This window comes from Melitaea cinxia, chromosome 24, assembly GCF_905220565.1.
Source record: "Melitaea cinxia chromosome 24, ilMelCinx1.1, whole genome shotgun sequence".
NCBI lineage: Eukaryota > Metazoa > Arthropoda > Insecta > Lepidoptera > Nymphalidae > Melitaea > Melitaea cinxia.
The window spans coordinates 9174374-9190089 of NC_059417.1; the positions used below are offsets into that span (position 1 = coordinate 9174374).

A 15716-nucleotide genomic window follows, 5' to 3' on the forward strand; every position below is an offset into this window, starting at 1 on the left:
CCATAAAGTACAAATTATTTATTATTAACCTTTTTTAATGTATCTTGCAGGACATTTTTAATATTTTGGGAAGAGATAGGTATTTCATTATTTTTGTTTAGTGTTATAAGTTTTACTAAAGCTTCTGTAATAGATTTGAGTATTATTTCGGAATTTAAAAGAGATAAGAACTGATCAGTTTTGTTTAATGATGGAAAGTGAGAGCTGTTTAAAACATCAACAAAGCTTTTTTTCTGAAATTTATCTCTGTTAAGCTGGATTTTTTCTTTTTTAACAGGGCATGCAGGGGATATGGCAATGTGATTGCCAGAGCAGTGACAGCAACTGGCTGCAGTATAAGGAGTCTGACAATCTTTAAAATTGTGACCTTCGCCACAAATGCTGCATCTTTGTGAATTTTTACAGAATTTTGCAATATGACCATATCTTAAACACTTTAGACACTGCTTTACTGGCGGGATGTACTGCCGTACTTCGAACCGCCAGCTGTTGAGGTCCACACTATCTGGTAAATTGGGACAGGAAAAGGTTATAGAAATTGTTTTTGTGGGGATTAATTTTATTTCTCCATTTTCTCTTACACGTCGCATAAATCTACGTATAGATATAATATTTTTCGTGCTAGTTAGAGCTGAATATATTTCTTTATTGGATAATTCTATAGGCACATGAGAAATTACCCCAGTGACCTCTGTAGCGGCAGCCGGAAGGGAAGCTTTAAGTTTGTACCCATCAAGATATTTTTTGTTGCCTAAGACCGCGTTAGCAAAAGCAGGTCTATCAAAGATAACTCCAACTTTACTTTTATTAATGCGTTTTAGTTGTTTCACGCCTTTATTATATTTTTTTATGCTATTAGCGAGTGTCATCATGTCTCTTGTTCCGATTGGCTTGTCAGCCTCTGTACTCTCCAGGAATACAATATAGTCAAAATTACCCCCGTTCTCAGGGTAGTGCCGCACGTAATCGGCTACCCGAAACGGGGCATACCTTTCGGCGTCTGTTAGCTCAACAGATTTTATGGACTCGGAGTCGGAGCTCAACGAGTCGTCCTCAGCGTTACCTTCCTCCTTCTTTTTCCTTTTCTTACTTCTCCCCATCTCTTGATTAATTTATAAGTATTTATTTATAAAAAACTCCAGTGAATGAATTATAAAATTAATAAAATATTTTTGAAAAAAAAAGACCGCCTTTTCACTTCAAAGTTCCCGCGCTTTTTCCACATAGATTATAGAAGAGAAAAGACAGATAGTTTTACTTCCGGTGATGAAGTCTCAATGTTGCTATAGTTTTTTATTTATTATAAAGGCTAAAGCCGAGAAAGGAAAAAATGAATTTGTAAAGTTCAATTTTTGAAATATTAATTAATATTTTTAATTGTTACATAGAAGTTTTATGTTTCGTTCATTCGGCAATATGGACTTTAAACCTACTAATAAAAAGTAAAATTTTTAAAATAAACGTGCAACAATTATAATTGAATTATCAATCTACCTAATAAAATAAAAAATTCTTTTAAAGAAAAAAAATCGTAAGAATTTATTATTTTATTTTGGAAAACTATTTATTTTGTTAGTAATATGTCTTTCGTCATACAAATAAACAACAAAATCATCATCAAAACAAATAATAATTGTGTTTGCAGGCAAACAAAAAAAAACCGACTTCAATTATATCAAGTAATACAAGGTAGGTAGACGAAAAATTAGTCAAGTAAATACGCATTATCAAAGATTACTCGAAAAGTTGTAAATTTGTAATTAGATCTCGATGAAATTTAAATGTGACCACATGATAAACATCGGCTTTCGATTAAATAAAAAATTTATAAAATCGGTATACCCAGTAAAAAGTTAAGCGGATTTTCGAGTTTCCCTCGATTTCTCTGGGATCCCATCATCAGATCCTGGTTTCCTTATCATGGTACCACACCAGAGATATCTCCTTTCCAACAAAAAAAAAAAAAGAATTATCAAAATCGGTTCATAAACAACGAAGTTATCCCCGAACATACATTAAAAAAAATGTATATATATATATATATATATACGGTCAAATTGAGTAACCTCCTCTTTTTTTGAAGTCAGTTAAAAAAACGAAATGTACTGATAACAAAGGGCTTTAAAGTAGTTTAAAATTGAAAACATATGTATCACAAGAAATCTTAATCGTACAACTCACATTAAAAACGTTATTTAGGTATATAAATCTACTTTAATTAAAACTATCCGTAATAATTTAAGAATAGGAATAGTATATTTTAAATAGTATTTAAGGTTTATCATTATTTCCATTTCGGTGTTCATGTTTCGCCTTTTTATTTGACCCTCTTGAGTGTTGCATAACAATAATATTAAATTCTCGATTTGGAACTACCATTACTTCAATTTTCTTAGTTTTCAGTCTTAATACTAAAACTTCGTCAAAAGGATCCTAAAATAAAATTTCAAAGTTATCATTTCATTTAGAAATATTTTTAACTCATCTCTCATATAATTATATTAAAAATTACAAATTCAAAAGTTTGGATGCTTGTTTGTTTCTCTTTAGAGTAAAAATTACCACCACTTGCATTAAAAAAAAAAATGTGGATAGCTGGACACTAAAAATCACACACAGGCTACTTTTAATTTATGATATTCCTGCAGGTTCGCAAATTAGAAGAGTAAAATTATTAGACATATAACAGAACCAATAAACTTAAATTTGTGAAGAAAAAAAAAAAAAACATATGAGAAAGTTTGTTAGGCTACGAAGCAATATGCTACAAACAGACGGATCTAGTCCATGTAAAGCCACGTAGAGATAGTATTACACTTGGTCAGAGAATTGCCGTGGAGTATTCACTATAGCTTTTGTTTTTCAGACACATTTCGTGTACTGAATGAAAGTACTGACAGGCAACAAAAACCTCGTTCCTAATTCTCACATAAACTATTTTTTTTTGCTGTAAACGTTAATTAGCATTATATTTAAGTTTTTAATAAAACTGATGGTGTTTGTTAACATAAGTCATCTCTGATATCAAACGATCGCTAAACAACAGCTCGTTAACTGATTAAATTTATAAAAAAAGGAAGAATTCTGGAGATAATCATTATCACAATCATTATTACAATTTCTTTGGCACTTATTTGAGTCATATCTCCCAAACGCTTCATAGAAAGGCCATAGTTGGTCGCACCCACAAGGTTGACATTTGTTAATATTGGAATACCTGAAAAATTATAAAAGTTGGGGAGAATAGCTCAAGTAGGTATCTGTATTGTTCTAGTTGTACCTACACATGTCTTCTTAATATTTCTACGTGAACTTAATTTTTAATTTGACCATCATCCTTAATAGTTTTGTAATATTAGGATTATGAAAAAATTGTCGTATATGGATTTCTAATGAAATAATGAAATAATAGAATTTCACTGAAGTCGAAAATATCCTGCTCAAAATCTGGAAATAATGCTACTTTCAAGCGGTGTTGTGTTCCTGTGGTGAGTTGCAGTGATCAGAGATCCTGGGAGGATTAAGGGTAGGGTCTACAACACGCGTGCGTTAGTTCTGGTGTTGAAAGCATCTATAAGCTACGGTAATCGCTTACCATCAGACGAGCCATCTCAATCAGTAGGCACATTTACTAGCAGTCTATCGTATGTAAAATCTCAAAATTTATAATGTTTTACAATTTGGACTACATGAGTAGTAAATTACCTTCCTTATTAGTCATGATAACGCCTTCAACTGACTCATCTTCCATTATTCTATCAACGATTGGATTAATTTCATTGAACGAAGCAGTCTGTTTAATTAAAAAGTGCTATTATACATTTTAATACATGCAACTTAAGAATATCTTATAAATGTAGTTACTATGTAGTGAATTAGTCTATTGCGTTCGTTTAATAATTGAAAATGAATAAATCGTAGTAAGGACAGATTTATTTATATTTTGTAATGATGTATTTCTATGTATGTTACCGCGGCTGACACGGTAAATGCAAGCTGTTACGACCGCTAATAGTTCTTTATAATAATTAACTTCGAGTTTAAAAGAAATTACTGCTTGACAGACAAGAAGCTCATAGAGTTGGTCTATTTTCTAATTAACAATAATCTTACGTAAAATCTCGACTATGCTATTTAGCACTTAAACAAATTTAAATAAATTCCAGCCATTGATTTTAAATGCTACCAATTTTTTTTATGTCACTAGGTCGGCAAACAAGCGTACGGCTCACCTGATGGTAAGCGATTACCGTAGCTTATAGACACCTGCAACACCAGAAGCATCGCCGCAAGCGCGTTGCCGACCCAATCCCCAATCCCCCCAGGAGCTCTGGTCACCTTACTCACCAACAGGAACACAATACTTCTTGAAAACAGTATTATTTGGCTGTGATCTTCTGTAAGGCCGAGGTACTACCCCAGTCGGGCTGCTCCATATTTTGAGCAGGAAATTCCTGCTGTGCCCTACCTCAGTTAAACATTAAATAACATATAAACAGGAAATTTAAATACTTATCTTATAAGGAAAAGTTAAAGATATCAAAGGACCATCTTACCGTCCTAACGAGCCATTCGTCATGGGAGTCCTTTAATAAATTAGATACTATCTTCATTATTATTAAATTACCCTTGCAAATATAAACAGAACAGTAAAGTTAAATAAGTCTGAAATGCGGTAAAAAAGTGCGTAATGATAACAGTTAACAGAATTAATTACACTTACGAACAATTAACTTGTGAAAGTGAGATTTTAACTTTTCTTTTGAGTTTTTATTTCTTTTGTTTTCGTTTTGACGATTTTTGCACAACACAACTAGTAAACTCCTTACTCGCGACTGCCATGATTTCAATCGTGGTGGTCACGATTCGATACGCCACAAGTTCATCAAGGATATCCTGTCATAAGTTATAAAAATGGTACAATAGAATAATACTCTATAAATTACGTTGTTGTTAACGATATGGATATGTCGTCAGCAAAGTATCTAACAGGATCAGAAGTATGGGTCTTGAGCTTGTAATAATTAAGACTAGCTGTGCCTGCGACTTCGTTCGTGTGGAATTTGATAAAATAGTTATTGTTCAGGTCGCAGAGTTATAAAATTTAAACAAATCTAAAATAAAAGTAGCCTAAGCTACTCCTTATTATATCAGCTATCTACCAAAGTCCCGTCAAAATCGATCCAGCCGTTTCAGAGATTAGCCAGAACCAACAGATATACAGACAAAGAAAAATTATAAAAAAAAATTCATTTTGGTATTAGTACCTACCGTGTATGTAAATTTAATAAAAAGTGGTAATTTTAATATTATAAACAGACACTCCAATTTTATTTATTTGTATGTATAGAAAATGTACAAATAAGGTGTGACGATTCTCTTGACAACTGAACGTTAGAAGAGGACCTACTTTGTATCATTATACAAGTTATAATACAAATTATCGATTTTTGGCTAAATTGATACTGATTGTACCTTTGATAATAGCACTTGCAGCTGGGTCGCAATATCGGAAACAGAATAATCTCCGATAAAAATTGTTAATTGACCGTTTTATATTTTATTTATTTAATGCTAAAACATATTTAGAATTAAATTAAAGAAAGTAGCAATATTTAATTTATAAAAGTGCAAAGGCACTCCTATCATTATAGTTTTAGTTTAAGTATAACAAAGTTATCAATTGACTAAGCGACGTGTTGGCCACACCAGGTCACAGCACAGCGCTTGTGAGCACGGGCTCGATCAACGCACATGACAAACATTTGTATTAGCCATTTAGATGTTTGTCGGGGTCTTTGCGTTTGTGCTTTTGTATTGTGTGTGTTTCGGGAGCCCCAATACAGGGGATAATCCGACTGGGGGCCATTTAGTGTGAAGAGTTTATATATTCAACTGACTATTTCACCAACGCTCCAGAGGAAAGCAGACGTTAATGTTGGTAATTTGGTTGTTAACGTCTGTGTCATCACTTCCGGTACAGTGCATAGTTGAACAAAACCTGTATATACACCGAAAAAATATTTATTAATATTATTATTGTAACTTAAATGTTATTAATTACTTAAATATAGTTTAGTTAGTTTTTCTATTAAATTTATATTATTACTAACTGACTCGGCAAACGTTGTCTTGCCGCTAAACGCTATTTAAAGATAGGGGTTGATCGAAGAGGGTTGAAAATTTAGGGTCGTATGTATTTTTTAATGTTGTATCATAAAAAAAATAAAAATATATAATATATCTAAAAATAAAAAAAAATTTTTTTTGGGCGGCCTACCCTTAACATTTAGGGAGATGAAAAATAGATGTTGTTCGATTCTCAGACCTACCCAATATGCATACAAAATTTCATAAGAATCGGTCAAACCGTTTCGAGGGAGTTTAACTACAAACACCGCTTTTATATACCTATTAGATATTAATATGTTACTTTTTAAATTAGTAAACAATTTCGTATGGGAATGGCTAAATTATCAACCATAGACAATGCTAATGTAGTAAGGTATTATATGAACGTGGTATAATTATGAACCTAAAAAAAAATTTAATAATAATAAAACAGTTTTTATTTTCCTCAAAGTAGAGAGATTACATTATCTACAAGCCCTGTGGCCTGTGCTAGATTAAGAAAGCTGTGCTACATGCTACAGTGTCTTCCCCAAAAATACATACATTTATTGTTACAAAATCAGGCTGCGTTCAGATAGCGAAAACATAAATGCAACTAATCTAACTAGTATACAAAGATGACAACAACACATTTAAAACAAGATAGTAAATACAAATTTGAATAATTGTGTTTGCAGGCAAACGAAAAAAAACCGACTTCAATTATATCAAAAAGTAATAGGTACAACGTAGGTAGAAAAAGAAAAAAGGAAAACATAGTCAAGTAAATAGGCATTATCAAAGATTACTTCAAAAGTCAATGTGTGTGCGTGCGAGCGTATGAGTATGTATATGCGTCTGTGTTTTGTTGTGAGTTGGAGTGAGTATGACCTATTAATTTACTGGAACGAATAGATTGAACGAGAATTGTCATTACTGTTTAAAAATCTTTTAAATTTTCGTATATAATTTAATACAAGCATAATTAACGCATGTTAAAACCGATTTACCATCGTTACATGATAATCATTGTCAGATAACTTTTAATTTTTATTTCAGGGCAAATCAAACTCCGTAACAGGTAGTAAAAGTAGCAGGCTATAAAACATAACGTGCATTGTAGCCGCGGCGACCTCTGTATTACCTATATACCCTTTGACTTATGTCATGAAAGCTGCCAGAAAAACTAAAGGGCGCTGATTATAAATATTTGCCCTCAGCCTTCATAGATGGCGTTCAAAAGCAGATATTAGAATTAGGAATTAATAGCAATCTAACATATCTGAATGTAGTGTAATATAAAAAATAAAATAAAATAAAATGTATTTGTTAATTCATTGTATGCCACCACTTTTTGAACTTTAAACTAAATAATAGTTTTATTCTTTTATGTGCAATATGTATGTTAGATTGAGAGAAATATACGATTTATTTATTTATTATTTATTTGATTCAACAAACTTATCGCCTCGTATTTTTTTTTAATTGCCATTTGCACTTATCATTAGTTCGTTGTTTGTTCTTGATTGTTTGTTAAAAATATTTGTTTGTTAGTTAATTGTATTTTTTTAAAATAAATCTGAGTAATAAAAATAATAAAATAAATAATTACAAATACAAGATTTTCAAATAAATAAAAATAAAGTAGTTTTTAAATATCGACTGGTTATTATTCTGCAAATTTATATGAATATTTATTTTTGTTTACGATGTAGCAGGAAAATAAAAATAACAGGGGGCGAAGTTTGTTGAGCCAATTGATTGTAAGTAGCCAATAAATTATAGTCATAATAAATGCACTGCTATATTGATTATGTATCTAAAATAAGCGTCTTCGGTGCGACAAAGCCAGCCCTGCGGTCACCAACCCGCCTGCCCAGCGTGGTGATTGTGGGCAAAACACAAGAGTTCGCGCCATAATGTGGCTAAACTTGGGGAGGCCTATGTCCAGCAGTAGACTATGATAAGCTGAAGTGATAATGATCTAAAATAAATCATTAATACTTACCATCACGAAAGTGCATAATACCTACAACATTTGGATTTCCTTCAATACGATTAATTATACTAAACGTGTTCTCATCAAATTCCTGAAATCAGAAAAAGGGAATTGCACATACTGTCTTATTTATTTTAAAATATGTAGCAAGGGTAGGTCTAGTAGTCATAGTCGTAAATAACTTAAAATTGACTAGTGCCTATTGAGCACCATTTTATTTATCTTTTATTTTACTACTAGATATCATGAATACGAATGTTTAGATGGATGTTTGATTTTAATCACGCCAGAACTATTGAAAATTAAAAATATCAAAATATCTTACACTTGGCATATCCTTCTTAGTAATCCTCTTTTTGTAAGCTGGCATTTTATGTAATAATTATTTAATATTTAAATTTGTAAAATGTAAATTATAAAAGTTATGTATATATTTACCAAATAAAACTTTAAAAAGTATTGCATTAATGTAGAGAAAAAAATAATAATAAATCAGGTAGGTCTTTTACAGATAATCTAGATATGTTAGACATATTTATTCCATTTTAAAAATTTTATGTTTCGATATATTTAAAAAGAACATTTTATTAAAATGCAATTGTTATTGTGATTTAAAAGTACAATCCAATTTATGTTGTACGCGCTGTTGGTAGGTTTTTGCATATTGGCATAAAAAAAATGTTATAAAACAAGTTTTTCTTATAGAAAGATATCCAAAAAATGTATATATCAGCTCTGACACATGACTAGTTTACTCCTAAGAACGATTACTATGGCATTAAAAATACATATATGTCTCTTTCTCGCAAAAGATGTTACGCGGCTTAACGTCACTCTATCTATCTCTCTCTCTTTCTTTTTCAAGTGTCAGCGTTTTATTATTTATTTCACTACTCATATTTTTTGCATATCATGGACCTCTAATAATGCGTTAAGAAGTATAATTCCAAAATGATATTATAATTGTAGATTCAAAGTTTTCTAAATACTAAATAGTCTCCGTCTATAAGGGAAAGATGTTTTCCAATTGTAACATTTTTTTGTAAATATAATATAGTAAGTGACATTATACATATTATGTAAAGTTAGTGTGTGTGCCGAAGACGGACAGCAGCGTCTTTATGAACTCACGCCATTTTTGGCACGGACATCTGAAGTGAAAGTTACTAAATAAATAGTAAATAAATAAGTCACAAAATTCAACGTATGTGAAGCCGTGAGGGACAGCTAGTACGAAATAATTATTAACACTAGCAACGAAGGAGGGAATTTTAATTTTTGTTCAACAGTATTTCGAGGTTTAATTAATATTTCGATGCTTTTAATCGACGCTCTGTGGTTATGAAACTTGTCATTTGTTTGAACGAATATAAAGATTTAAGTCCTCTGAATGAAAGCAGTGTAGCTATTATCGCATTGCATAGCTTAAAACTATTTTAAGTTTAAAGATCTTTATTTTTTCATTTAAAACCATGCAGTCATTGCATTAGTCTCCGTATGAAAATAGGTATTGACGGAGACCTACATAAATATGATGATAATATGAATTTGCCAGAAATTATTTTATGCTATAATATGTAATTGCTATTTTCTTTCTTAATTTTTTAATTTTTCTTTTTTTACATAAACCTTGTTCTGATAAAAATGAACACAAAAAGGAATGATTTAATATGACGTACTCATTTGGAAGTTATATACTCGTATATTACCTTTCAGCGATTAATTTTTATAGATTTACTAACTTTCCGTTGCTTTATCCATTTTAAACTACACGATTTTGCTAGGTATTCCGTTGTCTACACTTAAATTATAGTTAATTATTTATTCATGAAAAACAAAAAATCAAATAAGTAGGTATTACTTAATAAAATAAACTTGACCGCACTGAAAAAAAAAGGATCAGTTGGAAAATCTTAAATAGCTTCAAAAGTGCCTGACCTTTTATAAGACAAAATCTAAATTAAATAATATTTTAATGTGCTTAAATGCAAATAAAGAATATGAATTCAAGCTTTTTATCTTTAACAAAAGTAAAATAGATAAAAATGCGTAGTTTTACCAGTATTTTCGTAACTATAGAATGTTTACAGATGTTTTTACCTACTATAGTACTTTGTGTTGCCTCCGCGAGTTCGCAATACTACTGTTATGCAATTTGGTATAGTTTGTACTAGGTTTTTGAGGCGACCCTGCGGAATATTCTGCTTGATCCATTAGAGCTACTTTCATTACACGTAGCGTGATTGGTGGCGAATTCCGCAGATGTACATACACGTCGTCAAAGTTCGTCCTAGGCGTGCCCAATGGTGTTTAAGTCGGGGATGGCCATTACATGTGTGTGATACTGGCTTCTTTAAGATAGTTAAACACTATCTGAGCTGTATGCGGGCGGGAATCGTCTTGCATAAAAATGGAGCAACGTAATCATTGAGAATATCACTCATATATCTTTCTGCATTTAGTTCCATTTAATTCCAATAATAAAATTTATAAGACAGAGACACCATATTCATTACTTTTTAAATGCAAAACTAAGAATCGTAAAGTGTGCATTTGATCATGTCATGATCTTCAGATAAAGTGTTGTACGAGCCGACAAAGGTCTGAGTCTGTACGACCAAAAAAAAAAAGCGCTACGCGCGCATGGTACAGCTAGTAGGATATAAATAACCAACATAACAGTAAAACAGCTGACTCGACACTCAAATTACGTTAGTTCTAAATATTAAAAAAAAAAGCTATTTTACAATTCATTCGGTTATTTATATCTTTTTTATCTATGGCTTTACAATTTTTTTTAAATGTCTATATATATATATAATAACAAACATCATATGCAAGATTATAAAAATTTATGACAATACGAAATTTAGTTAGCTTTTAGTATATAACTATAGATATCGATTAAAGTTCTCTCCGGTAGCGAGTACTCATCAACATACCAAAGTTTGATCACGATCCAATTATTGTATACAAAGTAATTAAAAACGTGCTGGAATCGACACTCGATGTTTTTAATTTATTTTTAATTAACTAAAGTCCGAGATTTCGATTAATTTTTTTTTAAATTTTCCAAGACACGTGATGTTTTAATTGGTTTATTGGGATAGAATAGTCTATCTGCGTTTGATGTTTAATTAGATTTAAGAAAAAATATGTTAAATTAAATGTTAATTTGTTTCTTATTACGTGATTTACAAATGATAGGAGGGTGGTCTTGTTAAATTTTCTACCGACTTCCTAAAAGGAGAACTGTGTTTTTTTTATGTGTGTTACCTGAGATCTTTTTACTGGGTGTGAATGATGAATGAATTTGATTAAGATATGACGAGTAATTTTAGAGTTATCTATAATAATACCTATTTGTGGACGATTTAAAACTATATCATAGACATGTATGTCGGATAACGATATGTTCCAAGTGTCATTATCAAAATGTCGTTGTAAGTAACAAAATGTCATTAAACATCTATCATCATTATTACAAATTCAAACTAGGCTGTATGGATTATAGTCCTTTGCCTTTCCCTATTAGGTATACATTTTAAAACAACAACAACTATCATCATTATCTCTTTAACGCGCAACCATTAAAAATCAATACCATATTGACGGAACTATATTGCAATAAAGGTCAGAGATCCTGGATTTAGGAGTCATTTTTGATTCAAATTTGTCGTTTTTACCTCATATGAATTACATAATTAGTAAAGCTTCGAAAATTTCTGGCTTTGTCATTCGTAATAGTAAACTATTTCTTTGCTTCACTTTTAGACCATGAAAGTTATAATTGCTCTCGGTCTCCGGTTGGGAGCTCCACTGTGCTTTGAACACAGATGTCCGTGCGGAAAAGAGGTTGTTTCTTTCGGACTACACGGCCTTTCCTGTAACAAGAGTTCCAGTAGGTTTTCCCGCCACGGTCCCCTAAACGATACCATAAAAAGAGCTCTTGCCACCATCGACGTTCCTGCTCTTATCAAGCCTACTGGGATTCGTAGCAATGATGGCAAGAGACCTGATGGATTGATGCTGGTTCCCTGGGAAGGGGACGGGTGCTTTTTTGGGACGTAACCTGTGTTGACACACTTGCCCCGTCTCATGTCAGGGAAACAGCCTTAAAAGCGGGAGCCGCAGCGGAAAAAGCTGAAATGACTAAACGGCTCAAATATTCGTCACTAATTCCAAATTACATCTTTGTGCCGTTTGCTGTCGAAACACTGGGACCTTGGAGTACCAGTGCTAAAAAAAATTTAAATGAAATAACTCCTCGCCTTATTGCCTTCACTGGTGACAAGAGGTCTGGTGCATTTTTTGCTCAGAGAATCGGCATAGCGATTCAGCGGGAAAATGCTGTCAGCATTCTTGGCACAATTCCACGCGGACATGATTTATACCAAACCTTAAGATGTGAATTGTAAATATGTGTAATGTTTAATAAACTATTTTTATATTATTTGTAGATAGTAGACTTAAAATGTTATTTTAATATCATCACTATAGCCTAATGCAGTCCACTGTTGGACATAGGCCTCCACAAGTTCGCGCCAAAAATGCGTGAACTCATGTGTGTTGCCCATAGTCACCACGCTGGGCAGGCGGGTTGGTGACCGCAGGGCTGGCTTTTTCGCACCTAAGACGCTGCTGCCGGTCTTCGCTCTGTGTTTTTAAAGCCAGCGGTTAGATGGATATCCCGCCATCGGTCGGCTTCTTAAGTTCCAAGGTGGTAGCGGAACCTTGTTATCCCTTAGTCGCCTCTTACGACACCCACGGGAAGAGAGGGGGTGGCTATATTCTTCCTTGGTGCCGTAGCCACACAGTTATTTTACTATGCAATTTTAAAATGCATTTAAGCTCAATTGTAGTGTAGTTTTTATGTGAAAATTGTAATGTAACATAGCAACTACTGTTTGTCCAAATGAAATAAGTAAATAAATCAATAAATAATGCGTATTTATGTTACGTGACAATTTTTTGTCTACTTTTTATTACCAGTAACACAACCTAATTATAATGAAATGTAGTCGGTTTTTTTCCGTTTGCGGCAAACACAATTATTCGTACATATACTGTAATATTAATGCAATAAATAAATGTAGAAATTTTGTACCTTGTGATAATTTGTCTATATTTTTTTCTATATAAATTTTCCGTTTTAATTTATTAAATAATAATTATTATTGTTAGTAAACTTTTGAAAGTAATCTCTCTCTGAACTTTACTAGCACAACTAAACTTTGAGAATCTGGTCCTCAAATATATTTCTTAAAAATATTGTGAAGTAATTTGTGAAACAATTGGTAAAATAATTTCTTAAATGTGTTCAAAGCGCATTGGAAAAGTATGTACAGTTTTAGACTATAAACAATATAGCGTATATGTAATATGTTACAAAAGTAGACAAATCATCAATATTTGAAGGTCGAAAACCATTGTATTTTAATATTGTGAGTGCATACAGTCAGGGCCGTGTCTGCGTTATCGTTTTTATGGGGTAGCATTGATTTTTATAGATGTTTGTTGTGGTCTGGACGTTTGCAATTTCGCTGAAAACTTTTATTGTTATAATTTCCATTAAAGTACGGACGCGGAGCACGAAGAATTTCGTACATTGACTCTTCATCTTTTGTCTTTGTCGCTCGCGTATAAACATATTGGGGTTGCGCTCATACAGGTAGGTGTAGTGACAGCCGTATTCACAGATTATCAACCTTTTTACTTTTATTTTGTTTTACCATATTTAAGTCACAAGATTCATCGTTTTTCATTTTTAATTTACCACAAAAGTTAACATTACTTAAATAAATGCGAATGTGTGTTTATTGGTGTCATTTTTCACACAGCAACAGATCTAAGATTTTACACCAAATTGTACACATAGTAATCTATAGTAATATAGTCTATAATATGATTAAACAAAAAAATATTTTACTCTGTGACTAGACCGATAACGAGTTCTAAGACATCCCAAATTCTAAACTCTACCGATTTTTTAAAGCTTCGTACGTTATATAAAAAAATTGAGAGCCACTGGCAGTAGGCACTAAGGTCATTGTGCGAAATTCTTCGTGCTCCACGTCCGTACTATAGCAAAAATACAAGGAAAGCATTCAAAACAATATTTGTCTGATCACGTTCCCCGAGATCTGCGCTCCTGCTTTCTTTCCCGGATTTGAGAGCTTAAATGCGGCTATGAGTTCCGTAGTATGTAGTGTTTTTCATTTTTATGACTGACTCGGTAACAGATCGCTGGCGGAAGCTCCACCTGAGTCCTAATACGGTAAGAGGGATATAAACTAAAAATACAAATAGCGAGCAACGTGTAATAGTTTTTTTTGGCTTCGTAAAAAGTTGTAGAAAAATCTTTTACGAATTTATTGTTTTATCTTTTAAATAGCAGAATGTCAAATTTAATGCGGACGTGTCGATATATATATATTCTACTATTTTTCTACGATTTTATAAACAAAAGACCCGGCTTTTCTGGTTAGAATTTATGATGTATTTCAGTTGAGCCAGTGGGGCACCGGGCACGGTTGACTCCGACAACAATGTCACGTAGAGTTCTACCTAGACTAGACTCTACCTTTATATACTCTTTGAGTTCTTGGTCTTCTTTAAGTTAATAGTTTTTTATTTATTTCAAGTTTTAACTAAATATCTATAGATTTGGTTACAAAGCCGTAAGTTTTCGTTAAGGTTTTTTTACTACGAATACAATTTTAATTCATAAAATCCAAAATACTTTTGAAGCTTACTTAAATTTTTAATATGTTTTGAAGTGAAACTTTTATTATATCGCACAGCGCAGAGGGCGGTGGCTTGCTGCGTATACGGCTGGGGGTGCGTTCCCCCGCGCGCCCCTCCCCTACTACCAGTCACTTTGACGTTTAATCGCACCAGGCTCACATGATCACATCAAATTTATCAGTCTTTATACGCATTAATTTTCTACATTAAATACAGTCCACCTGCCTTACATCTTTTATTTACACTAACAGTTTTTATTCAATAAAGTTTCACTTGCTTCATGGTTTCATAAAACCACACAATACTTATTTTTGATTTTGATACTATATTAAAAAAATATTAAGACAAATGTAAACAAGTATTTCATTAGGTTACTTTCTTATGATTAAGAAAACTTACTTAAGATTAATTCTTAAGCCTTTTCCCGGCGTCATATAAATCAGACCGCATATAAAGGTCAAAGACAATCCTCACGTCATTACTTAATAACAAGAACATTAACTTTGACATTTATTATGAGATTTTAGCTGAAAATACATGTTTGTATGTGTTTAGTATCATAGTGTAATTAGTTTGTAATAGTTTAGTTACCAATAGCTACAGTCTTTAGCTCTTTAGGATTAAATGTTTGTGGTTTTTGTGGTAAGCTGTAACATTAATAGTCTGGTTATTCTGCCTGTTTTCAAAATTAAATTAAGTCTGTTATCTCAATCGTACTGACCAATTTAGTTCGTGTGTTCTCCACTCTACGTGACATTAGCGGAATCAACCGTGCTTCACTGGCACAACTGAAAGCCATCAAACCAATCTATCAATCAACTATATTTTTAAACGGTTTTATTTAGCTCACCCCGTTTGT

At 32.3% G+C, this 15716-nt stretch overlaps 1 protein-coding gene across 1 annotated transcript; it reads right to left on the reverse strand.

The window, feature by feature from the left end:
- Positions 1-2087: 2087 nt before the first annotated feature.
- Positions 2088-4649, reverse strand: LOC123665701 (dynein light chain roadblock-type 1-like). Its single transcript, XM_045599963.1, has 4 exons — positions 4557-4649; positions 3706-3793; positions 3117-3217; positions 2088-2433 (listed from the first exon to the last, which is right to left on the reverse strand). Exons 1-4 carry the CDS (start codon positions 4611-4613, stop codon positions 2272-2274), a joined length of 408 nt encoding a protein of 135 aa, XP_045455919.1. The 5' UTR covers positions 4614-4649; the 3' UTR covers positions 2088-2271.
- Positions 4650-15716: the final 11067 nt, after the last annotated feature.